At 35.6% G+C, this 26,989-nt stretch overlaps 3 protein-coding genes across 4 annotated transcripts in view; all 3 read right to left on the bottom strand.

The window, feature by feature from the left end:
• The window catches only part of LOC138134024 (uncharacterized), a 31,422-nt gene extending 12,315 nt beyond the window's left edge, over positions 1-19,107 (bottom strand). The window contains exon 1 of one of the 2 annotated variants that reach the window (XM_069052085.1): positions 18,754-19,107. In XM_069052085.1, coding sequence (XP_068908186.1) covers positions 18,754-18,964 — 211 coding nt within the window. In that variant the 5' untranslated portion in view covers positions 18,965-19,107. The remainder of the gene's footprint in view (positions 1-18,753) is intronic. The other variant, XM_069052086.1, reaches the window with a different exon arrangement.
• A 184-nt stretch (positions 19,108-19,291) lies between these two features.
• On the bottom strand, positions 19,292-20,314 carry MCTS1 (malignant T-cell-amplified sequence 1 homolog). The gene is made up of 6 exons (XM_069052088.1): positions 20,164-20,314; positions 19,955-20,107; positions 19,794-19,894; positions 19,607-19,740; positions 19,486-19,553; positions 19,292-19,432 (listed from the first exon to the last, which is right to left on the bottom strand). Exons 1-6 carry the CDS (start codon positions 20,172-20,174, stop codon positions 19,351-19,353), a joined length of 549 nt encoding a protein of 182 aa, XP_068908189.1. The 5' UTR covers positions 20,175-20,314; the 3' UTR covers positions 19,292-19,350.
• A 554-nt stretch (positions 20,315-20,868) lies between these two features.
• On the bottom strand, positions 20,869-25,259 carry NAT1 (N-acetyltransferase 1). Its single transcript, XM_069052087.1, has 5 exons — positions 24,033-25,259; positions 23,719-23,975; positions 22,564-22,735; positions 21,652-22,505; positions 20,869-21,577 (listed from the first exon to the last, which is right to left on the bottom strand). Exons 1-5 carry the CDS (start codon positions 24,901-24,903, stop codon positions 21,515-21,517), a joined length of 2,217 nt encoding a protein of 738 aa, XP_068908188.1. The 5' UTR covers positions 24,904-25,259; the 3' UTR covers positions 20,869-21,514.
• Positions 25,260-26,989: the final 1,730 nt, after the last annotated feature.

Raw genomic sequence — 26,989 nt, 5'->3', positions numbered from 1 at the left:
TCCAGTTAAGGCAGTTAATTTGGTTAGTTATCTGACGGTTAAACTGGTTAAAAAGCCAAATCACATAAAGAACTAAACTGACTAAAAGAAATTAATCGGTTAACCTAATTGGCGGTTAAATTAAATGGTTTTAAGAAATTGAAGGGGTGAATATATTTAAAGAGTTTCATGGTTTAACAAATTATTCTTGTTAAACAAAAGTGTGTGTATATGTAAAAGCACTAATAGCTAATTAAGGAGATTAACTATTACAAGATAACTGTTTTAAGCATCAGTTAAACCAGCCAAATTGGTTAGTCGGTAAAAAAAAATTGCCAGCTAACCATTGGAACTGGTTAAACCAGTTAAACCATACAGCATTAGTTAGAACTGCATGCAGCAGACACGAATTAATCGAAATTAACCTCGATTTGCATTCTTTTAGACACATTATCTTGAGGTTAACAGTTTTAATTTTTATCCACAATGAAACCGATGATTTAATAATTATCAAGTATCTTGACTTTTGCATCAGTTCATTAAAATTCACCGAAGGATATAAATTAATTGCTTCAAAATGGATATGTTGCAAAAATTAATTAGTTTGAATTCATTAACACCGGAACCGGTTATCACTAGACGAAAATTAAATTAATTAGTTTTGATGATGCAAATACACAAAAAATGTATTGTGGCAAATGACTTGACAAAATAAGGAAAGTATGTACGTGAGAAGATTAAGGCTTTTACAAATACGAATCAATATAAAATCTTAGATTAAAAATGGATTAATACATCACATCAAACCGATGTTGTCTATTTGATATGAAGTAGTTTATCAGTTTTGCAAAAGTATTCAAGGTTAACCAGATAAGTCGGTAGGAAAATAATTTAAAAATTATAATTTGTGAAAAAACGAAGAACTATTATTTAAGAGATTTATGTCAAGTTCAGGCGAGTTGCGCTTGACTTGAGATTGACAATTCGTTGCATGACATTGCTGCACCTACCACTTTCCTGATTCGTAGATAAGATACCGAAGTCTTGATTTTCAAGGTTAAACAATATCAACTAAAGCAAACAAAAATACTAAACACAAATTCACTTATGTTTTTGATTGTGTACAGTTCAAGAATGATTTTTTTTTACTGGATTAATAAAATCACAATAGCTGCAGTTGCACTTCTATGCAATTACGAGTAATTTCCACTTGTGAAGAAGATAGAAATGTAAATTTTCAACAGTCCATTGTCAGACTATTGAGTTACAAGATTGAAGATTTATAATTGCCGATATAATTTTTTCGAGTGATCCTCAAACTCTTTTCACTTTGGTCACTTTATCAGCAATGAGATGACATGTTTGAAGTTTATCAAATCTACGTCAGTACCTACAGCTATTAATAACACTATACGGCTAAAAAAATACAACAAAAACAAACTCTACATTCGATTAAATTTTTACTTTCCGTGATTATTTTTTTTTGTTCACCACTTTCCAACTATGTATAAATAATAAATATATTTTTATTTTATTTTCGTTTTTCCTTAAATTTTGACTGTTAATTGTGGTTTAATATTTTATTCTCTTAGGAATACAACAATAATCGAACAGATATTGTGTTAAAATCGAACATTTTTTCGCAAAAACTTGAAGTCAATAAAAAAATATACCACAAACAATATGAGTGGTTCGAAAATCATCCGGTGAGTAGTCTGTATAACGGTGGTAATAAAGTGAGAATTTTGTTACTACATTTTCGGCCAATTTCATTTCATCAAAATACAAAGTGTTCCAAGTGGTATCGTAGGGTGCTTGGATCGGAAAAAATTGTTTGCCACCTTTCGACGATAAGGTCCCGCACTACAGTACACCAAACATGGCCTCCAAGCGGCTGGCAAGTGTCAAATATCATTTCTGTCATTCATTGCCTGTTGTCAATATTCAAAAATTCACAAGGAAGTGAAATGATATTGATACCCATCCGGTTTACCCAACGAAAAATAATTGGTCTAAAACCATTACAAACTGATTTAGTTATTATTTTTTGATTGATAAACCTAACATCTCTTATACCTGTCATTTTGACGTTTCTTGATAGTTGGAATCATTTTCAAAACACTCAAATTCTCAAAATCTACTACAATACCACAATAATTTTGCAACACTTTGCATAAACTCTCATTCCTTTAAACCCAACAGTTTCTCTCAATTTTTATTTACCAGACGTTGGTAATAAAATTATATTAATTTGTTTATTCCTAGATTTTAACGAGCAATTATAGTTAAACGGTTGAACGCAATTTCTTTAAATCCTGAGACGGTATCAAGTTAAAAAATTACAAATCCCCAAACAATCGTCGCCTTTTTAATTGTTGACTGAGGTATTTATTACGCGATTATGAAAATCGTTAACAGTTTAATTGAATCAGAAGATTATGAATAAAAAGTTTTCCACAGATGGCCCCCCACGCCTCGACACGTGTCGATCCTATGCATTGGCATTTATTTAACTTTTATCTGAGAACCTACAACAACAGAACAGCAAATACATATGTGGGAAAAGATTCGCGGTGACATTTATCTCAAGCGGAAATTTTCCAGTTCCTAAGATAAACCTCTAAACAATCCTTCACCTGATAACTGTCCTGTTGTTAAGTAAACTGCAATTAACTAGTACAAACCGAAATATTAACGAAGTGCAAAAAATTTGCAAACGCATGTCAAGCTCGATCCGTTGCAAAACGTCTTACGTAAAGCCTCAATTGGGAAAAAGTAAAGTACAGCGTTTAAAAATACAATTGAACAACCACACTACCAATTTTAGCGATGAAATCCTTGATCTAATAAATTTGCAAAGATAATATGTATTTAGAAAGTTGTCTCGGAGGAGTACTCGGTACCTATTTCAAAAACCGATAATTACACACCGCTGTTTAATTCAATAATAAATTGAGCGCTGAATTAGGAATCGATACTTCAACATTTTCAAGTTAATTACAGAGCATTTAGTAGGACGACGATTTTCTCGGAAAAATTAAAGCAACATTTATATAACGGTCGCCCCATAAAATACTATAAGGAAGTGGACGCTATTACTCGAACGATGCGATCGATCGATCTAGAAAAAAAACCGATTTAATTTATTTACAATCAAAATTACAGTCGACTTTAGGAATAATATACAATTCGCGTTTGGTCGCCGGCCAAACCTTGCCTCTTAATAATTTCATTCAGTGTTTATGGCCGCCACAATCTGATACTGTCCATAAAATTATCGTCGTTTTCATTAAAAAATTCACAAACGACTCTGTTTACTACGGAATATCGCCTAATGTTTGATAAATGGTTTTGTTTACAGAAATTTGCAGCGAAATACAAGATAAGTCGGGAACTGAGGACGTAGGCGTGATAAAATTTTTCCTAAAATAAATATACCTTGAACAATCGGAAGGTACGAAACTACAAAATTCGGTAGCCGTTGGTGACAACAATACAATGACACTACAAAAGAACAGATCCTTGAACCTAGAGATGTTATCGGCCTAAAATTACAGACACCTTCAAAATAAGTCTTATCAAGCGTTAAGTTAAAAATAATTGAAAATAAAGCTATCCGGAGGATTAATCTCATCTGATACAGATCTAAATTTGTTAGTGCAAAAAAACACTTGACGCCATACGGACAATTTTCGGTGCAGGAAACACAATAAGATCAAGGACTTTTCACACTCTGTATATTTATTTCAATAATGTGGGGCGGAAACAATTAGAGCGGTCGGGAAATACATTGTAGGTTTGATGTGGATCCGAAACGGGGCGAGCTGTTTGAGTTTTCAGAAAGAATTTCGTAAAAAAATTCACCACAAACCTGTCCCATTTAAGGACAAACAACTTTCTTTTCGTGGGTGAAAGCACGTGCTTTTGAAATTAGCTGACAAAAAACTAAACCTTTCTTAATGAGAAAAGCTAAAAAGTTTCTTTTTTATGACTCTATAATTATAAATTGTATTAATAAATGTATGACTTTTTGAGCAACAATCTCGATTAAAAAAATGACATAGTTGTAAAGTAGCACAGTCAGTAATAACCCCTAATGTTTTTCTGGGAAATTGTTTAGCTGAAACTACTAATTAACCACCGTCCTTCGACATTTATTGAAACACGACATTAAGCCATAAATCGGAAATAACGTCCTACTAATAAAATCCGAAAATATCTCCTATATGGGTTTTAGGAGCAAGGCCCTGTCAGTTTTTACCCCCACAGTTAATTCTTGACGAGTTGAACTTTTTTGGAGATTAACTTCTTTCATCAACTAATTTCTGATTCTGGTATTAATAATGCAGTATTTCATCCTGACCTACATAGAGTATCATCGAAGACCTCGGTGTTATCGATTGGCAAACGATAGCCCAGAATCGAGCAATCCTTCGACCCAAAGCTCGCTCTGAAGGTGATAGAGTTCTCAACTCTTATCACCAAGCGCGGTAAACATTTACTTGAAGTTAATTGAAGTATCGGTTTATCGATGCCCTTTCAATGATTAGGGCCGTCGGCAGTTGCGAAACTCTAATTACACCGTTTCTAAATTTACGACCTCCTTAAAAATATCCTGAAAGAACCCAAGCAGTCTGAAGCTTTCAGTTTTCAGCTAGTGTTTACACGACACGACTTCACTCAATGTTAATGGCGGAAAACGTCATCTAATTGCTCACTTAACACTTAGCATATTTTATGCAAGCCATGTATATGTAGAACGCCAAATGTGGGAAACACGTGGACTTGAAATTACGTATTCTACACCAGCTCGACTGTTTCTGGTTGATATTTATTCAGTGATTATCAACTATGTGTCGATAGAATTTTCGAAAATTGCTTATTATTACAATCCCGATTAAACCGGATCGTGGATCAATGTCACCGACAGCTGAATTACGCTGGTGTTGTGGCTGGAATGTGTCAAAACTAAGGCGATTCTAATAAATTGAAAGTAGTTGTGGTTATTGTGTGTAAAAAATATTTTCATTCGGCCATCACGTGGAACGAGGCGTAACAGCAGCGGGACTTGGTCCAAAAGAAGACATTTTGACCGGCTAACAAGCCTGGACAACGTCCAAAGCAGCAATTCGTACCCGGCGGGACACTGTTGCACTTATAATTAATCGCAAATCCTTGAATCAGTAATCTTTTCACTTCCCGATTTTGGCATCATGTCAATATTTTCTAAAATTAGATAACACGGATGGTGATCTTGAAAAAGTGCCATAAATACAACGGGGACGGTATCGACCGGCGGCCAAGATGGGTCAAAGCCTGCATGCACCGAAGTAAATGTGGTAGAAATTAATTAATGGGGCTACAAAGTGGGTAAAACGCTGTTTGCTACACGCAAACAAAATGTTATCTTCACCCTAGACAATAATTTCGCTGTGGTCTATGATATCACCTGCTATTTATAACACACAACAAAGTGAATGCGAAACATTTATTTTATAAACATAACAAAGAGTTCCGTATCTGTTTGAGGTTTAATCCTGTTTCAGTTAATATATGATGGCAACGAGGAACAACAATTTTGTGTTGAAAAGTGTCGACAGAAGAAGTTTACCATTTAGAAAGTTTTGCAATTTTCCTTTCGCGAAAACTTCAAATTTTTAAATTAAATTTCCTCATGAGGAAACTTTATTTCAAAATTTTATTCCGTAAGGTTAATTAATAAATAACATTGTTGCCATAAAAAATGATTTTGAAACACCAATGTCATGTAGTCGACGAGTGTTATTTATATCCCTGCTTCTGTTCGTTGTAACAAACAACGTATCGAGGGATTTAACAGTGAATAAAATGTACTGTATATACTGTATATATACACCGTATGTTAACAGGAAAATTACATTATCAAAGGGAATTTAGTTTAATTACCTAAAGGATTAAGTAGTAAATCTACCAAGGAACAAGGAAACTGTATGCAGACCACGTTTTTTTATTTTTTAGTTATATTTTTAACACAAGAAATTTGTCTTTGTTTCGATAAAACAATCGCAACATGGAATTCGCAGGTATTGACATCCACACAAATTTAAAAAAAGTTTTGCTGCGGTTTATAGAAAACGTACGAATCTGTTCTCTAATTTTCTTCAAGTACGCTTTTGGAAACAAAAAATACAAGTAGTTGCCTAACAAGATTACTCAATGTAGTTGTTTAGTTCATTTCTCTATGCTTAATGATCATTAAATGAGCAGTCGAAGAATTTTAACAGCCTTTAGTTATTATTAGTTACATATTTTCTTCTTAAAACAACACATCCAACGGAAGCTAAGCAGGTTTTTTTATATTTTGTAGTGCATTTAAAATATGTACAAAAAATATGAAGACAAAAATATTAAAAGTACAAAGGCTCACAAAAAATTAGCTGTTCAGATGCATAATTAAAGGGTGAAATCATCCCCAGAAATTAAGGGGAAATTATGAAACTTTATTGTTTTTAATTTTCTATTACCTACACACTTTTGTTGAGTATGAAAGAACAAACATTTTTGCTGGTGGAGTCTTTTCGGTAACTCTTTTAATTTTCAAAGTATATACATATGTATACTCAATTTCATATAAATGTGCATCTAAGCAAGCCATGAAAATCTGATTTTCTGTTGGTAGTAAAGCTAAAGCTAGTGACTTTGACTTTCAAAGTTGCTTGCTCTGCGCGAACCCGATTTGTAATTTTTCAGTTTTTGTCCATTTTAACATTGCTGATTTCAAAAGCAATGTTACATCTTTTTACTGATTAAATTAAAGTAATTCTTATTTGCTTTTGTCTTTGTATTTTTATAAAGTAAAGATTTATTGGACATGACCTTCATAAATGTGACTTTTGTAATGTAACTAAATTAAAGGTGCTTTTACAAATGCACAGCTCACTTGATGAACATTTATATGAAATCAATTTATATGTATAGTTTGTCCAGCGAGATAAAAATTGACCAAAAAATCACTAAATTCTCCATAGAGAAAGTATGTAGTACCTAGCGCACGTAAAATTTGAAATATGTATATCCTTCAAGCAGTGCATTTTTGCCCTGAAAATTTGCTCTAATTAATGTATTCTCGTGCATTTTGTAATGTTGGGTTAATTTAATACAATTTAAAAATCTCCCAATCTCTCGCTGAACGAAGTATACATACATACAACGTGTCTCAGAAACAAGTACATTAATTTTAACCAGTCAAGAACAACAAAATTGTTATGTACCATTTTTTTTTCGAAATACATATGTATAACTTTCATTTCAGTATTTTACCCCCCATAAATTACGAGCTGTCTATTTACTCGTATTTTCTAATCACTTGACTCAATAACAGTGACCGTGAAATAATAGTTTTTGTAAAATCTGTGCAAAACATTTTGTTTTTAGAATAACGTTTTTTCGCTCTGTGGCCGAGGTAGACATAAATAAGCGGATGAAATTTTTAGTTAGTTTTATGCGACTCCAAAAGGCAGGGGTTTACGTGTTGATTCTGTAATTTAAGCAAAAATTTTGTGAAAATGGCACGTTTATTTACGGAATAGTGAATACATAGATATTGTGTTGGCGTATCGTGAAGCGTGCGGGAGTGCTCCTCGAGCCCAGAGAATTTCTGTGCGACTTTTTCTTGTGGGGGTACATAAAGGACTTGGTATATTCGGTCCCAAATCCCCTCACAAAAAATCAACTTTGAAGCAATGGTTGTCTTTTGGTTGGTTAGTAGGGAACTAAACGGAGGTTGGTGACATTTTATTTTTTAAATAAGTACATATAATAATTAAGAACGGATGAAAAATGCTGCCACAATTCGCAATAACAGAGTAATATGTACTAGGCTGGAGGCCGTAGTGACGTGAAATGTACACCAAATACGTCACCCAATGCGCTGACTCATCCTAAAATTTAAACGACTTTATAATGTACAGTTGCGGCCGTTGAAATCTCAGACAGGAAAGATTTAAACACTCTGTATAAATTCCTAAATTTGATTAGCGTAAACAGGATTTTCATCAAGAATTATAAAGTCAGTGTCAGTATTTGACATATTAGGTCAGAATCGCGCGTCAACTTTTGAAATGCCGCAATTATCTGATTTAGCCCCTTAAAGGCTTCAAATCGCTAAAAATCTTTAAAATTAGCTTGACGTTTCGTTTTGACAAGTTGTGACATTTATCAAAATCCGCTTCACATAGGAGAAATTTCTCAAATTCTGACAGTGTCTAACAAAAAAATAATTTATAATTTACATCCTGTATAAGTTACACGTAATTTATGTAAACCACATTTTATAATTCATTATAACTTTATTTTTCTAAAGCAAAATACGTTCAACCTATTTAGACGATTTCATCAACAATCAGAAAACTTGAATCGGTCATTTTAGAAACACCTTGAGTCGCAAATTGTTGGGTGCTCATTTAAAAATAACATCACTAACCCCGAATTGATAATATAAACTTATAAACATTATCATTGACCGAGATTTTCAAAGTATCAACTTTAGGAGGAAAAAAAGGTATCTTCTTTTTACACCTATCAACTAAGGAAAAACAGAAAAAATCAGAAAATTAGAATATTGTAATGATACCCGATAAATTTGTCATTCATGATATGTTTCTAAAATGACTGATTCATTTAACTAGGTACCTTTTTTGCAAACGTTTATGAACTTTAAATAATCCCGATTATTATAAATTAGAATAATTTAATTTATGATGTATGTTGTGTTGTTATCATTCAAGTACAGTCGCGGCCGTTGAAATCTCAGACAGGAAAGATTTAAAGACTCTGTATAAATTCCGAAATTTGATTAGCGTAAACAGGATTTTCATCAAGGATTATCAAGTCAGTGTCAGTTTTTGACATATTAGGTCAGAATACAGCGTAACTTTTGAAATGCCGCAATTATCTGGTTTGCAAAAATTTGTTAGACTGAGGGACGGTGTGAGTATAAGAGCCATTGCGAGAGAAATTAATGTGGATAATGTTTGAGTGACATTTTGAGAAACGTCACTTTCAATACCATTTACAAAGCTAAAAGTTTGGCGTTGTCAAAGTGTCCGAGTTTTCAACGGCTACAACTGTACAAGAAATAAACGCATCCGAACTTGTCGCGTGGACACCTAGTATATTTTTGTTGTCTGTCAATAAATTAGCCTTTACGAATGATGTTAAACAAGGTAATTTAAAACTTTTATATTTGTAGGTTTTTCTAAATACATTATTAGAAAAATTCTTGGATTCATTATTCAAAAGTTGAACCTTCACAAGCGAAAGTCATTAAATTAATATTGTTTTCAAAAATACTCTTACACAAAACATAATTGTTTATTTCTCTTACAAATTATGAATCATAATATTCAAATTTTTTGTTTCAACATTAATTAACTTCATTGTTGAAAGTGATAGTAAAAGTGATGAGTTACTACGGTTATTAAACTGTTATACAAGTAAAATTATACTCCTATAAATACAATAGCATATTTATTCTATTGTATGGTAAAACGTTCCTGTTCTTTAATGGAACTCTCGAGGTTTAATTTTCTATTGAATTTAGCAACGCCAATTTAACAAAATTGGTTTAAAAGAGTCACTATCGCGAATATCGGATGTTCATTTAAATTTCTCCTCAAAGTTGGCGTTGAAGAGTCAATTGTCGTCAGTCTACAGAAACAATGCAAAAAGTGAGGTTAGATTTCAAACAGCTTTTCCGTGATCCGTGGTACGTTCACAATGGACGCCGAGAAATTTAAATGAACACCCGATATAACAAGAAAGACTGACAAATGTCCTTTAATACTTGATCGAACTGCCACAACGAATTTTGAAACTTGAGGATTTAACAATTATTGGTCGCATCAACATGAATTAATTTTAGTTACTTCTACAGACATATTTAACTTGTTTAAGCTTTCGTTTACGTAATTTAAAAACAATACATTATATAACGATAATAAAAAGATGACAAAACGAAGAAAAACTTCATGTAATTTTTTCAACACTATTGTTCCTTTAATGATTAAATTTCTGCAAAATGTCAATGGCGAAATGCTGCGCTCTTAAAAAAATTGCAAAACCAAATTACCTTTCTACATGACGAAAATCCGTTTAAACATGAAACATTTCAATTACTTACCTGCGCAACAGTTTATCAAATATTCAAATTCGATATCACAAAACGAGCGTGTGGTGTCGCAATGTCGTCGATGTACGTTGATGACATCATCAGATATTCAGTACGTCACACGTAGTCATTATCTCGATCGACGTTAACAACCTACAATTTTAAATTGTTTACGCTTTGTAAACCTCAACGACCATCGGACAACCGGATGACGTTTTTGCAAAAAACAGAACAACCTACAATAAGTGATTTTTACGATTATCAAGTTGGATGGTAGCTGTTGCGTGCCAACACCAACCACCAATCACTTTGCATGACAAAGACGTATAAAAGGACGAAGAACTCGTCTAATACTTTTGCAGTCAGTTGGTCATGGTTAAAAATAGAGGCTGAAAGGGGCAACGAAGTTATTCAGAACGCCTGGGGAGGTAATGAGGTAAATGTTTGACAGTTTAATTACGGTTAACCCCAGCCACAGCTCCAATAAATTAACTTACGAAATCATTTTAACGAAGAGAAATAGACGCAGAGTCTGTGGAACAACCCTCTTCCAGTTCACGTTGTTAGAAATCGATTAGTGTTGATTCAAGGAAAATGCATGTCTGGAAGTTGTTTCGGCTTCAGCTTTTCAAGGAAACGCCGCCTATAGCTTATTAATAAGTTAACAGGCCCTTTGTGAGGTGATGATGCACTCACGAGAGTTCTACGGAAACGACGTGCATTATTAATAGCTCACCTGGGGGTTAATAATAGGGATCGTAGATCTAGAATCGTCAAAGGCATTGACCTCGTCTTTTGAAACCCTTCGACATTGTTTCATCGTCGAGATTAAATCTAGATGGTCGCATTTTAATTGTCCTCGTGCGAGCAACGTCTCGACGATTTATTGAACGACTTAATTCACAGAAATATTCAAGAACAAATTGACGCATGGAAAAACAAAGAGCATCAAGTTAATTATTGTCAACACGAAAGTGACCCTGATGGACACTCCGGGTAATATAATAAAGGCGAGCACGCATTTCAATAACGCAATAACGTCACTGGCTAATAAATTAATCGCTTTTTAAGTGCTTAACCTCAGATTAATTGAAGAGAATGATAAATCAAGCTCTGGATACATTGTTGGCAAATGTCGGTTAATTTGTACACGGAAATAATCTGGTTGTCCCAATTTCGCGATCGTAACAAGCCTCCACATAAATAAAGCGTTAAGCCCCACACGAAAGCGGGAAATTAATTTTAGAGTGCACAATGCAACACACAACTAGAACAGGAATCAGAATTAGAATCGGAATTTTTAAAAGGTGCGACCGACTTCCTTTTCCTCTTTGGAGTTTCGTTCTAAAAATAAGACAATGATCAGATTCGAGAAAGTGCAAAAAATAGAAAGCTGATGTGTCGCAGGAAGCGCGTAATCCGGAAAAATTCAAATTAATAACTTTCTTCGTTCAGGAACGCAAGGACCACGCCGCAAATCTCCCAAATGCGCTGTCACAACATTGGCTTAATCGAGGGCGTCCCAAAAATATTTTTTCCGCAATAATTTCGTCCTGCGGACCTTGACGTTAAACTTGACATTGCGCCGGCCATTTTCCCAAATTTATAACCCTCAAAATGGCGAACCGACTTCCCACTTTAAACAAAAGCTCCGGGATGACGTCAATCGAATAAGTTACGAAGGAATCGGCCGAACAGACAAGGTGTTTATCGTTCTGAGTGCAATTAAGAACCGGAGTCGCTCCACCATCTGCGGAAGATCCTGCGACCGAGGACTTCGCACGTTTCAGGGTCGGGGTGTGACCCCCCCAAGCTGGCAAACAGCGTCGTAAATCGGGAATTTTTCGCTCAAATAAAGAGAATTATTCTGCGACCAACTTTCTACACTGAACTATTAGCTCGGGTAAAAAGCGGCAATGACATCACCGTCGTAAATAATGCATAAATCTAAGAGCTGATAAGGTTGATCCAAAACAAGTACTGCTCGGAGCAATGAAAGGCGTCCAAATGTCTAGCAAGAGCGCGGCTACCACATGGTGATTACGAAACAATCGTAATTGCGGTTTCGCATCATACTCGGTTATGGCTGTCTACATTTACATTTTGACATTTAACAAACCGACTGAGGGCTCTACGACTCCTAATTGCGCAATAAAATTCGTGATTAATGACTTTCTTGCAAATTGTACCCGCTTCAACTTGCTGAATCAACAAATTTAACATGCACGATGGGATCAAAGTTTATCCGCACGATAAGTGGGATTTACGTAACACCCAGGACCCAGGTGTCAAGTTCAACGATTGCACGACGCCCAAATGGCTACCAGTCATGAAGAAAAAACGCAAAACAATAATATTCAATTGACTGATTAAGACAGCTTGTGGAATATTTCAACCAACTGTAGGCCACCTCACTCAGCTATAAATATTTATAAGTTGATTATTATTCTTAATAACGCTTTTTACTGAAGGATGTTGCCGTTCAACAAGTGTTTTGTTTGCGAATTATTTTTTAGGAAGCAGACGGACTGGCTAGATGTTCAGCGTTATCTGTACGACACAAATAAAAATTCGAGCGTTTTATTATAAAACTATTTGAACAGTGATAAATGGGAAACGTCGACGAAGACGAGATAAGGTGTGTTCATTAGTTCCAATATTTATGAAAAAAAAAAAAAAAATGAAAAGTGTGAACAAATGATAGTGCCAAAATCAACACAAAAAATATTTGCAATAGTCTGAGTGGAATGTTACCGATCTAATCTAACTAATCTGCTAAAAACGATAAGAAAAACCGAAGCGTATAGAACGTAGATTTTAGAGCAGAGCTAGCCAAAACAGAAACCCAAGAATACCCGCAAAATAAATTTCCAATCAAATGAAAACCCACAAAGCGGTGATAAACAATGGAAGCTTTACGTAGGTACCATTTCGTTATTCGCAGTTGTACGATGATTAGTTTTTCACCAGAATCTTGTATTTTCGCACAGAAGTCACATGTGATTCGAGTGCTCTGTTCTTATTTTATACAACCTCTGCATGGTAGAAATTTATTGCGTATGTATAGTTGGCAACTAATTCGGTTCCAATCTGTAGGAATAATTGCAGAAGCAGCTTGGTGCGACTTTTCAGAAAGGATGATTTTTTCTGGTTGCGAACAATCACAACAGTTATGTTTAACAGGACCTTGTAATAGATCATTGTGTGGCTACATCCAATAATAATAAACTCGTGTTATTACATAGCAAGACCAACCGCAAGGACCATTCATTTGCGGTTAACTGACAAAAATGAGCTGCGTTTCAATTAGGTACAGCAGAGGTGCAAGATTCGGCTGAGCGATACAATCATTCTTGGCCAAATAAAATATAAATAACGATGATAAAAATATCAAGAATTTAAAATTACTTCATTTTAACACTAGTTTAATGTTTCTTATTATAAAAGTCACATTTTTTAAGTGGACATAAAGTAGCATCAAAGAATATCCTGAATGCAGCTGAGAGGAGATCTGGCAAGTTTGGATAGCAGTTCCAAAATAAAAAATAAATTTGTAATAAACGATTGCTGTCGTGTGAAACGCTTGAACAAAAGGTTTTTACACTGTTGAAATGAATCTTGATTGGTCAAATTAATTTTTATAATCCACTTTTACGGCTCGCGGGTGATAGTGTTCACACAGAAATTTATATTTCCGTTACATTTTATTAGGTTGTAAAAAATTATATTCGGTGACTCTTTCGAGATCATTCTGTTGAGTCTATCTGTTATCTACATAAATAATAAAAATACAACAAACTATTATTTACAAAGCTAACAGTGTTTTTAATCAAGTTAACATCCCCATCAATATTGGATATACATTTTGATGGAATAATACTCAACATGTTCTATGAAATGACTAAGACTCGACACACTAAATTTGATTATTTTTGTTAATTAATGTTAAATATATCATGTTTTACTTGACAAAGTCGTCAACATCTTATGTGCATATGAAAATCTATTTTTTAAACGTAAACACAAATACAAGAGCAAAAAATGTATACTCGTACATTCAATATTTAAATAAATTATTAACAAAAATATATTGTGCATTCTTGTAAACTTTTTAAACAAAAAAAAAAGATGTTTTCGCAGGTTGATAATCATTTTAGTCTCATAACAATTTGTTGCAGAAATGTACATATAATAAAAATGGATTTTATCAAATTATCTCATTTTCAGTTAAATCAATGCTAAGCAATAGAAATCGACACGTGTCCATTGATAATAATGATAACGAGCAGACCTTATTCAATATAATATTTCCAATAAAGTAGTCGATAATAAATTATTGTGAGTTTTCCAAAACTGCTTGAAACAGAACTAAAGTCCATTTTTTAAAACAATTATTCAATGTTAAAATTCCCTCAAAGACCAGACTGTACCAATCCTGTAACCTGTATCGTAAAATCTCCCTCGACCAGGTTTGGGGTTATGTCAGTAATTTTCAAATGTCAGAAAAGTATGTGCAACTTTACTGCAAATTTCTTTCATTAGCATGGTCGGTGTTACTGTCTGCATTTTTTCACATAATCTAATCATATTCATAACAAATTTTTCTCGTTGTGTTAGGTACCGTCCAGATCCTTGCTTTCCTTTCGGAAACTCATTTTACTTTTTATTTTAAATTTAGAAGTAAATGCGGCTTCACATCAAAATGGCTGACATACAATTGACATTGTACGTTGTCAATCTAGAGGTATTTTCATATTTGTGGCGGAAACAAAAGACTGAGAAATGTCACAAAAATGTATTGTCAGTGTAAAATTTCTCATAAACCCCGTAAAAAGGAATGTCTAGGTACTATCGGTGGACATTAAAAGCTGGGACAGCCAAAATTTGCTCATTGTGTCTCAGACTTTTGAATTGTCACTCAAAATTAAAATTGTCATTAAAGAACTGAACTTTAACTTGATGTTTTTGACAATATGTTATTAGTATGTCATAATTTTCATAACCTTATTTGTAAAAAGCCAAATTTACACTATGTATATTTTTGAATTTTGACTTTATACAAATTTGATGTTTGTCCCAGTTTTTTATGTCCACCGATAGTACATTTAAATTTTCGCTAAATTGATTGAAAAAATAAATTCTAAGGAAACCAATTTTTGTCAGTGGTTCAAAAGGAAAAGTTATTCTCATATAATCAAACGTATTACAAATTATGTCTCTAGTTCGACGATAAATAACTTTCTTATTGCCAATTTGCTGCATTACTGTCGAAATTACGAACGTCTTTGAGAAATTTGACACTGACAATACAAAGTTGTGACATTTCTCAGTCTTTTGTTTCTAATAACCATCAACATCAAACAACTAGTGGCTCGTACCAATTTGACAACACTTTACAATAAAATATTTTTGCTATTTTCCAGATTTTCTTTTGCAAACATAGTACAATGAGGGACATGGAATCCTGGACAGTCTGCTATTGTCGTTTCAAAAAGTGTCAATGTAAATGCACCTTTACTGTCATTGTGATTGATATTTTCAAAAAAAACTGTCAGATTAACTTAAGGTTGGTTATGAGTAGCTAAGGTATGGTTTAGAAATTTTGTCAACTAAATGACACATCTGCCCAGTTTTCCATGTCCCCAATAGTACACAGTGAAGACTCAAAAGAAGCCTCATTTCAAATTTGCTCCACATTACTCTATAGGTTGTGAACCAAGAAGCCATTTACCAAACAAACTGGTAGCAAATTACACATCATGAAATTAAATGCCAAGTTTTTATAGGTCATTGATAGGGAAATGATTTGTAAGAGAAGAAAGATTATATCCTATACCTATCAATGATCGTGTAGAAATAATATTCGGTCAATTTCTACTCAAGATGAGCGTTTAATACATAGAGGAAAAAAATTAAAATATGCATGAGTGGGTGTTTGTAATTTGTTTTTGTCGAGTGTATGTTCGTAAAACTTTCTGTCTAAAAGCAGACGTCCCATAAAAGCCGCATGAATTATCGCCAAATCAACAATTTTGAGTTTTATTGTGGGCTCACGACCTGATTTCCGTTAAGAAAGACAGATATAAACATCATAAAAGAAAAAAAAACAGGTGGTTGGAGGGGCAGCACTTGGCTTTGCAGCTACAGAACAAACGCAATTAATTGCCATCAAAGTTCCGACTTGCATGGGCAAATATGATGTGTGAAAGTTCACACATCAAAGCGAAAAACACCGAAATTTTCTTCCCTAATTAAAAAGACTTAATGTCAACCAGTGTCCGGTTGAAAAATTGGCACACGCTCAATTGTAAAATTGGCTAAACAAGTTTAAAAATAAAGAAATTAATTGGGCCCTCGATTCCAACAACAATATTTGCATGCAGATCCATAACAAAACCAGTCTTACGAAAATTTGTTAGGTCAAGCTTGGAAATGAGGATTAAATCGCGAAGGGCGATGAACTATTATTACTAGAGTGAACAAACACGATAACAGCCATCGATCCTGGGTTTTTTGTTAATGGTATAAAAATGGACGGTTTTGGGGATAATTGTAGGGTACAATGAGGCGCACTAGTGAAGGGCTTAATTTCGACGCAGGGTTATTGTCCGCGTAATAACAGGTCCTACCACCGATGGTGTGAGGATAGGTCACCCTCTGGATCGATAGTTTGGCACGTGCACCCTTGCCGAAAACAACACAAACAAAACAAGGAACTGTCATCCCTCGTAGTGGCCCACTTAGTTTCCACGAAAGCATTAGTTCGGTTCGTTCAACTTAAAAAAATTTGCCCCACTACTCTAGAGTTATTATTGACGAAGCGACACACTGTCTAGCTTTCATTGGAAGAAAGGAAAATGGGAGATTATTTTTGCAACGAGCAATTCGCAGAAAACAATTCGCATGAGACAGTACTAAATTGTCGGGAGCGAATTTTTGCAAACATCTGTTCGGCTATTTGTCCTATTTCAGCAATTTTGCAAAGTGACCCGAATTTATTTCCGAGAAGTTTCTGCCTAGTCAACAGATGGGTTAACACATGTAATAATTAGTGTATCGAACTGGCTAGATTTTTTTACACTTTTTACACGACTTTCAAAATAAACAGTCCCGTAAGTAGAGTAAGTAAATTTAATTTCTGCGGCGCTAAAAATACACAAAGTATAAATATTGTGGGCGGAAAAATTGTAAACATTTGAAGTATTTTGAACTGTGTAAAAAATGTAAGAGATTCAAACGTAACTGCTCGATCGAAAATGCTAAATCACGAAATAAAAACGATTTTACGAGCTGCAATCACTTCCAAATTATCTTGGGTGTGTGTCAGGCAATTAACATCTCAAAACGCTGTTCAAGTAAGCACCTCCCGGCTAAATTAATTCTTTTCAATTTCTTTTTTCAAACGCGACGATATGATACGGCGCTTTATGCTTCATTATAACCTTTTGGCAAAACTCGAAATTCCTTAAGTTTTATACGCGGCAATTTATATTATCGGATGGGCTCCAAAAATAAATTTGAAAAGTTCTTTGATTTCTCTCGTTTCTAAGAACTTAATATGGGCCTCCGGATGACCCACATACGTGCACAAAATTATCTTACCATTAATATACATAACTTTTGATAATTTTGACAAATTCTTTCGTGTTACTTAAAAAAATTACACAAAAAAAACATTTAAAAAGCAAACAAACAATGTAAATGCTTGTAATTATTGTCGCTAGATAAACTGTTAATAATTTAAGAGTGCAAATTCCACAACCAAACTCTAATAAAACGACATTGTATGTACACATTTGGCAATGCTTAAATACAAAAAAAATCATGATTTAGTTTTAAATAAAATTATGAAAACGCTGACAGTAAGTTCCATTGTGTTAATTCTAGCGACCAACTTATGAATCACTTAAGTAAACAAGACGACTGAAAATGCTATACGATTTATGTACTTGTTTAGTTCATTGTGCGAAGTTGGGGTAATTTTAATTTCAAATTTTTCAATTTAGCCTTGTCAATTTCTATTGAAGATAGATATAATAATAAATTTCACGAAACTACGAAAAATTACTTGTTTACTTGAATGCGAGACGTGAAGGAGAAGAAATATTCCTAAAAAAAACAAATAACGACGTTGTGCAAACACGCAGTGTGATTAGAAAAAATTACAAGTGTGTACCAAGATCGATTTGTCTGGCATTGAGCAAGATTCGTATAAACAATCCTACAAATTTTAAATTGTTCGTCCCTACTGACGTCTGCAGTGCAACAAAAAAAAAATGACGTCTGCTGTGCAACAAAAAAAAAATAACAGATTAAATTATAATATTTTTGGTCCGGATCTATTGTGACCGAAATTATAAATGAAAGTTGCGAGTATTTTTTACAATGGCGCATCACGTGTTACCCATAAAAATGTTAAATTCAAGGGCAATCGGTGCATTTTACATTGGTAACAATATTTATTCGAGTGGCAAAATCCAAAGGATTATCTTTAAACCGAGTGTTTTATTAATAGTGAACGAATCTCCTGAGATTTTGGCAATGTCACACCGCCACCGATTTATTTGTTTACGGTACGAAAATTACACTCCGGCCAATACATTACACAAAAGCAAAAACTCAATTACCTTTTCTGCGGCCGAATGGTCCCAGGAAGGCGTTGTTTTTGCCGATGATGTTGTCGTCAATATATTTTATTAACTTGGTGGCTTCTTCATTTTTCTTTGGGACGTTAGCAGAATTTGGTCTTTGTTTGGGAGAACGAAGGGCATAATCTTCAGCATACGCAAACACCCTCCTGTTCCCGTACGATTTTCTTATAGTTGTAGTTGATGTCATTTTCTGTTCATCATATGGCACGACATACACATACGCCGGTGATTATGTCACTGTACGCTACAGACAACCGTTTACCGCTCTACACCGTTTCCTACTATCAAAGTGGTCATCACTATCGCGGTGCAAGAGTGTAGCAGGAATCGCTTCAGTGTAGCGAAGCCAAGCTTGGGAGGACGATCGATCGACGCGAGAAATGCCGAACCCAACAGGAATTCCTCCTGCTGAGCGCCCGACATGCAGGCAACCAAACATACAACATTAAACCACATCTTGTTATCAATCAATACACAACAAACACAAATAACTTAAAATATGAATCAAAACCGGTATTTTAAAAAATTTATTTGTTATGTAATAAATACAAAATATGAAATTAACAATCTTATTCACTTAACAGGTTTCATTTGCCACAAGCCATCATTTAAGTAATGACAGTTTTCAACACCTATTCCCTTGTTGATTTTCGCTCTAAAAATACATTGTTTACATTTTAATAGAAACAAGAATATAAAACTACTCACATGTCATCAGTGGACAAAGTGGTTTTACCTATAGCAAGAGCATGTTGCTTTCCTTCAGCCATTATTGCCTAAACATTTTTTTTTTTATATTTAAAGAAATAAAAATCATTTATGTACATACGACAACAGTATCTTTAGGAACTTCAGTCATTTTGGCTCCTGGTGAAGTTAAACCTGGACACATAATATTAGCACCGCTTAAAACAAACCTAATTGCTCCCTTATCTACTTGTTGCATTGGTAGAAAAAATGGATCTAAATCAAACATGATTACCTACATAAATTTTGTGCCATTTTATAATTCTTACATTTATGAAATAGTCTTAGTGTTGGCATCCATTGTCCTTCCCTATGCCTAAAAAAGAGAAGCTCTCCTGCTGAATTTACTATAATTTCGATGTGATCGTGACTGCAAATAGGTTAACACAAATAATCAGTTTCATCACACCTGATACAATAAACTCGTTACCATTTCACTATACGTAAGGCATCTTTTTTTGGTAAAATAGTGTCGATAAAACCTTCCAAATGGGGGTAAGATTCAACTAATTTCGTGCGTATACCTTTCTGGACTGACGACTTTAATTGTAACATTCCAGAAATGCTTTCCTTTTCGTCAAATCTGTAAACATAAAAAAATTTAATGCCCAATCAGCACCATTTCATTGAAAATCTTACTTTTTAAACATATTTTCGGAATCTAATTCAACTTTTAGGTTAAATTTCTTACAGATGTCAATTATTGGCGACTTTATCCAGCGCAATGCGCATGAGCGATCAAGATGAATGTGCAAGTGATAAGTGAAACGGTAGGTCGATAATGCAGATATCTGATTATTTAACCAATTCAAATTTTTGCAAAATCATTATTTTAAGAAATTACATATTTATAAACTATATTTAATTTTTCTCATAACCAATATAATTATTAAAATGTTTGTTTCATAGGTCAGACCTCGAGCAAGCAAGGTGATTTCGCGTTTGAAGTTATGAGTACTAACTGTCCTAGCCAGTGCTATTAAATTTGCATAGAAAATGGTCAAAACTGCATAATTATTAGTCCTATCTGGCCAGTTTAACAATTTCAAGGTGAAAATATTATATGGCCGCCCTGATACATGACAATGACGATGGAAATCCATATATAGATGCATTACCTTAAAATGTAGTTTTTTTTTTATATATTAACATTAGCAGTTTTAAAGCTCCTTCATGAATGTTCACTCCTGTTTTGTAAAAACAAAATGAAATCATTATTTTTAAATAAATCAATAAAACTGCAGTCATCTGATGAATTCGAATTTAAATCTGGATGCACATTATGTACCTACTAATGAGGATCAGAAATGACGAGGAATATTGTACAAGGGTCAAAAAGAAATGTTTAAAATTTACGTCGATAGCAAAATACCACCGAATAGTTTATTAACACAATCATATTCACAGGACATGATTTTATAATTTATGTGAAACATTGACTAATCTAAGTGTATTGAGAATTTAACTATTATTTATAATAACAAAATACTTGATAAATAAAAATAATAGGACATTCAATTACATAAACAGAGAACACATTGTTATAAAAGTATATATTATAGTTGAAAAGCTCATGAAGTATAATTAATTATTAATTTATCAACACAGTCAAGAGTGGTAGGTGCGGGTACAGTATTGAACCACGTCACATTCAATTTAGGTGGCAATCATGCAATAGGTATATAAACTTACAGATCTAAATCACTTTTCCTATTATTCAATTAATCAATTAAAATTATATTATAAAAACCATTCACGCACAGAAACTAACAGCCAGTGGGTTGTATAATTCCAACTAGAAGTTGTTCGGCGCGGAAAACAATGAAGAACAAAATTCATCGAGGCTTAACGACATTGTTACGGACTACAGAAACCTTTGTCGACACCAAAAACAAAGTAAATACAGGACTAGAGTCCCTGTGTATATTTAATAACTTAAATTATATTTAACTTTTCCTAAGTGACGAGCGTATAACATCATGACGCCGGTCTAATCCTCACCCTCTTCTTCTTCAGATTCGGCCTCCTGCAGCCAAGTTAGCCACTGATTCACCTGTCGAGAAGACAATTGAAAAAATTAATACAAAACCCAATAGAAGACTTTCTAATCTTAGGATGAAATTTTACCTGGAACAGTGCCTGCCCTTTACCAGGATAAGCATCAGTAACGTCCTCTTTCCAGTTGAGGAAGGCCTCTTCATCGACGATCTCCAAATCGTAGAGGGCCATGAACCACCTGAGAAGTTGCCCTCTCGGGAAGTTCAAAGAATGACAGTGCATCTGCAAAGAATACACGGCTACAAGTTGAAGCGCAAGTTTTTCCCTCAAGAACGCGTGCAGAATCGGCTGGTAACGCTCCAGCATGCTCTTCTCTTTTTCTGCGACGGCTTTATCGTCACCGCTGGCGGCGGCTTCTTGGGTAATGTATTTCAAGAGCACGGTCATGAGGGCGTTTATGAAGCCGGGATCGGTGAAATTCGCCGGGTCCAGATTCTCCTTGATCCACTTGTAATACGACTGTGGATTCGGATCGGTGTTCAGCTGTCTGGCTAATTCGGCTTGGATGCGCAATAAAGGATACAAAAATGTTAAATCGCGCTCTTCCAGTATTTCAGACAGCCGTTCTTTAGTTTTGTCGCTTTCGGGCAGCTGCGTCAACAAGTTCACTTTGCTCTTGTTGAAAAGCTCGGTGAGTTCGGGTTTACCGCGTTTCTGGTGCAGATGCTGCAACACCAGCAAGAACAGTGGATAATGAGCGCCGTTGTCGGTGAGCGAAGCCACTTCGGCCAAAGAAGTCAGATGTTCGGTGTTGGCGATGCAGAAAATGAAAGCCACCGCGTTCGTGGCCTTTTCTATTTCGTTTTCTCGTTCGTCCAAGATATTACAGAGCGATTTGAAAGTGTCCTGAAGAGTATTTCCGTTGATAGCGTTCTCTTCCTTCAAGCTGCTGAGTAACTTGATTAGCTTCTCTTGTTCCACATCTGGAGGACACCAATAACGGATCAATGAGTGCAGTACTCGTCGACGGACGTGACTTACCGGACTTGTCCAAAGCAATCGACAAACCGTGCAACATCAAGTCCTTGGCAAACTTATCAGGAACTTTGTGTTCTTTATACAAGTTGACGGCTTGTTTGAGATCGATGTCGCCTTTCCAATGTTCCTCCAAAAGTGTAGCGAATTTTTTCAAGACCTCGTCTTTTGTTGGACCCTGATTTAAACGGTATATCCATCAAATCAAGATATCAAACAAGATCTTACGATTAAAAAAAACAACGTACGTGAAGTTAAAAAAGAACAGGTAACCGGTTCTAGATAATCATCAACATTACCGAGGAGTAAAGTTCAAAAAGATAAGGTTGCTGAGTGAATCACTAAGTAAAACTCGTGTCTTGCGATGTTTAAATGCGTCATCAACTTAACCGTATATCCGTTCCCGACTGAGATTCTTTGTTTCATTGTTTTATTACTTCAACATTGTTCGATTTACGTAATTATCGCCATAATCAATAACAGTACTGCAGCAAGAAGTAACTCACGAACGAGTTGCTTGTTGCAATTTATATTAGATTTTGAATTTTCGTGTATTGAAACGAATCCGACAACTCTTATCGTTTCTGTTCCATTTTCCCTGTAATGTTAACGTGAACGTACAAATAAAGCTGTAACGGTACCATTCACTCGAATATACCTTTGCGCATTTTATAACCATTAATTTGACTAATTGTAAGAGATAGTTTGCAAGTGAACAGTTACGTAATCACTGGAAAAACTAATTGCTTTTCTACTTTAAATTCTCCCAACCATCAGTGACTAATCTGTGTTTAAATTAAATTTAACATCTGTACATTTATACGGTTTTTTGAATTAAACGAATGTATTAATTAAATAAAAAAATGAGAAAGGTGCGGATATCCTTTTAATTAAAAAAGTCCCGTAATTGGACATCACAGTTTTGTAAGAACTATCTATAAAGGTAAAAATAATTAGTATACGGCTACTTTTTCCAAGGCGACAACCATAATTTACAAGGTAAAACAGTTTTGCTAGATTTTGCCTTGAAGTTATAACGTAGCCGTTTAATTTAATGTAGACATCAAAAACTATTTACACCGATGCAAAATTTACAGCAATTTTAATCAACCTTGAAACGCGACAGACCTTTGTATTGTAATGTACGCTGTGCAAACTCACCTTATCCTTTTTGGACTGTTTAGGCTTCTCAGAGCTTACTTGTTTGATTGGTAAGGGTTCCTTGTGCAGGGCGGCCGGTGGTTGTTTTATGCTCTGAGTGTAATTCGTTTCGATAGTTCGGATGTTCATCATGTTGTTCGTCTTGACCGTAGCTTTATTGAAAAGCATCGAAGTAGGTCTCAGTTCGACTTCTTCGATTTCTTCCTTGGGCAAAATCAAGGCCTTCTTGAAACGTGGAGCGATTTCTTTGTTAGATTCTGGAAGGAGCAAACGATGAATTGGTATAAAAACAGACGCGTTTTTTTTCTTCTTACGGTTGTTGTATTGTGAATTGGCGTTGTTTTGGTTGTGCTTGTATTGTCCACGTTGACTGCTGTTGTAGTTGTTGTAGCCGCTGCGTTGGTTGTTGTGTCCGCGAAATCCTCCATCGCGTTGGTTCCCGAAGCCGTTGGAACCGAAGGTGTTTGTAGGAATGAGGTTGGGCGATGAGGGTGTTAAATTCATGCTCATTATCATATCATCGAGGCCGCTTCTGGTCTTCATGGGGTGCCGGAACAGCTCGTGAATATTCGATCTGTCGTTGTCCCGGTCGTGGTGATTGCGATCTCTTCTGAATCCCGGTCGATCATCGTCGGCCGGTCTGATCTGGTTTATGGGCATGGGGCCTTCCACTACAGTCGCCTTTCTAGGCACCCACCCATCCTGTCTCAAGTCGATTATGTCTTTCAACATGAAACGAATCCTGGGCTGCAAATCTAAATTCTCCGTGAGCGATTTCATACGATCGAAGTACTGATCCATGAGTTTCTGGCCCCTGTTCGAGTCCAAAATACGGCCGCATGTGCGCATGATTTGACACAAACACTCCAAGTCCTCGGAAGGATCGTCTCCGCGGCGCACCAGTAACTCCTGGATGCAGCGGTGAAGGATGCCCTCAGAGAGTATCTCCAGCTTGCCGAGTTCGCCGATAAATTTGATGTTGCCAAGCATCTTGCGCTTGGCCACCTGGCGACGCTCCTCATCTTCGTCGTTGAGTCCGGAGCTGCTCGATTCCAAAGCTGCTGCTCGGTTGTCGAATTCTACTTTGCACTTGTTCAGCAACAAGAGGCGGAAGGTGCAAGCGCTCTCGTCAGGTTCGAAATTGGGGGCTTCCTCTGACAGGCGTTTGCACAGCTGTGCGTACATAGACGAGTACTTGGGCTCGTCGAGGGCCTTGTCGAAGATGAGCAGAATGACGCCCTTTAGGATGACGCTCGAGTGGAGCTCGATGCGGAGCAGGTCATCACTCAGCTTCTGGAATTTCTCCGGGGTGAGCTTGTTGAGGATGCCACGCACCTTGCGGAACACGAGGTCGTTACGAGACTCGGGGGTGAGAGCATCTTGACGTCGCAATGTTGATGGAGGGACCCAGCGTCGCTTCACGGGGGGAACAGCGTCCTTCCCCGAATTACGAGCTTGTGGCCCCGTCTGCCTGGGGCTCTCCGTCGTGGTGGTGATCGGGCGCGCCTCGAAAACTCTCGCTTCGCACCAGTTCAAATTCAGTCAGGCAATACGGCCTCCGCTAGCTGCACAGAACACAGAGATCATTAGAACACACCTGGCCGCACAAAGACGCCAGGTCGACGACCCGGGCCGCCGCCAGAAGGGGGGATGTAGCGCTTGTTCAAGGTCCTTGCCACATACCAAGGATGTCTACGCCAACGGCAGGTGGCCGCCGCCTCGGACAAAGGACCTCGAACGCACACGTCAAAATGACCAAAATAAAACCACCGCAGTAGCCGTCGCCGTCATCGATGCACGCCAATGTCAATAACTTCACTTGGACGAATTTGGGCCAAGTGCACGTTGCAAACCTAAATTTCGAACGAACCAAACAATAAAAAAACCAAGTCGGCGACAGCGAACCCGTCAAACCCGATGTAGATGACCTCTGATCTTGCCCCGTCCCTGTTCAAATTACGTTCTGTCGCCCGATCGTTAATGATTTCGCGAAATGTTGAGTTTCTTTATCGACTATTAGAAAACTACACATGACGCATTTCATTGTTCGCGAGAAGAAAGAACCTCCGTCCTCTGGCCGATCGGTTTTGCGAATTTCACCCCGACAAACGTACAAAAAAACAACGTATAACTACTTACCGAGTTAAACGAACTTAAAAACTGTACGAATGAAACAATTTTATATTAAACGGATGACTACAAATGATAGAAAACCACAAGAAAATCACTTACTGGCCGTAGCTTGTTGTTTGTGGGAACACTGACTGTCGTACAAGATCGGATACTTTCGACGTTCTAGAGAATGGAACTTTTACCAAGAATTTTTATTCAAACCACTGAATATTTAAACCGCACGCCACGTAAAAATTGTAAATTATAAAAGAATAATTTCTTGCTGACTGGTTTTTTACTTTACAAACATTACTTTAAATATTGACAGACAAAAAAGATTCTAAAATGACAATGAAAGTTGAATTCGTGCAGGATTGCCACTCTACCAATTGAATTCCCCAGATCGTCAATCGATTTCCTTCCTTCTACGAAATTCGAATTAATCATTCAAAATTCCGATAGCTTCGTTCTTTCTAAAAATAGTCCAAATCAGTGATGTTTTGTTATTGTTGCGTTTTCCGAATTACTTCCACGAATTTAGATATTGTGTTGCGATTTCTCCCAATGAAATTTGCAGAAAATCTGTTTAATATCTACATTTTCTGTGTTAACATTAATTGCGTAAAAAATAAATATTATTTCAACAGATTTTTCTTCAACTTGCTTGTTTCTAATTGGATTTTGGTTCTCAAACTTTATAATTTTTAAACTATTTATCTGTTGGATAACCGTTCTGATAAGTTTCCGATTTGCACGTATCTACTAACTAAATTTGTTTAGATTAATATTAATTATTTCTGGGAATGATGATGCGGATAAATCGAAAACAGGAGAGAAACAGCAATTTATATGTGCAGATTTTGGTAGTTATTTTCTTTTTAAACATCAAATACAAGAGGAACCAGAAACATTTTTAGAATATTGTCCCTGTATATTATAAAAAATTGTTAAACCAAATAGGAATTTATGTTGTGTTGATTAATTAACATTTATTAATTTTTTTATCTTATTTTTCTGAGCTTAACACTATCAACCAGACTTTACTGATATCTGAACTATTTATAATGATTAATTGGAATTGACACTAAAGTTTAGAAATCGTATAGCAATATGCGTTGATCGTTTACATTTGTGCAATTAATACACTGTGTAAGTGGTA

This window comes from Tenebrio molitor, chromosome 6 (genome assembly GCF_963966145.1).
Source record: "Tenebrio molitor chromosome 6, icTenMoli1.1, whole genome shotgun sequence".
Lineage (NCBI taxonomy): Eukaryota > Metazoa > Arthropoda > Insecta > Coleoptera > Tenebrionidae > Tenebrio > Tenebrio molitor.
This window is presented reverse-complemented; position numbering and strand designations above follow the sequence as displayed.

Bases quoted from the DNA above. Each gene is read 5' to 3' on its own strand.
- NAT1 (XM_069052087.1), bottom strand. From the start codon at position 24,903: ATGTACGCACAGCTGTGCAAACGCCTGTCAGAGGAAGCCCCCAATTTC. The intron at 22,736-23,718 runs GTGAGTTTGCAC...CGTTTAAATCAG, and splicing joins AACAGTCCAAAAAGGATAAG to GGTCCAACAAAAGACGAGGT. The intron at 21,578-21,651 runs GTAAAATTTCAT...TCTTCTCGACAG, and splicing joins AAGGGCAGGCACTGTTCCAG to GTGAATCAGTGGCTAACTTG.
- MCTS1 (XM_069052088.1), bottom strand. The intron at 19,741-19,793 runs GTAAGAATTATA...TGTTTGATTTAG, and splicing joins ACTAAGACTATTTCATAAAT to ATCCATTTTTTCTACCAATG. The intron at 19,554-19,606 runs GTATGTACATAA...AAAAATGTTTAG, and splicing joins TTCCTAAAGATACTGTTGTC to GCAATAATGGCTGAAGGAAA.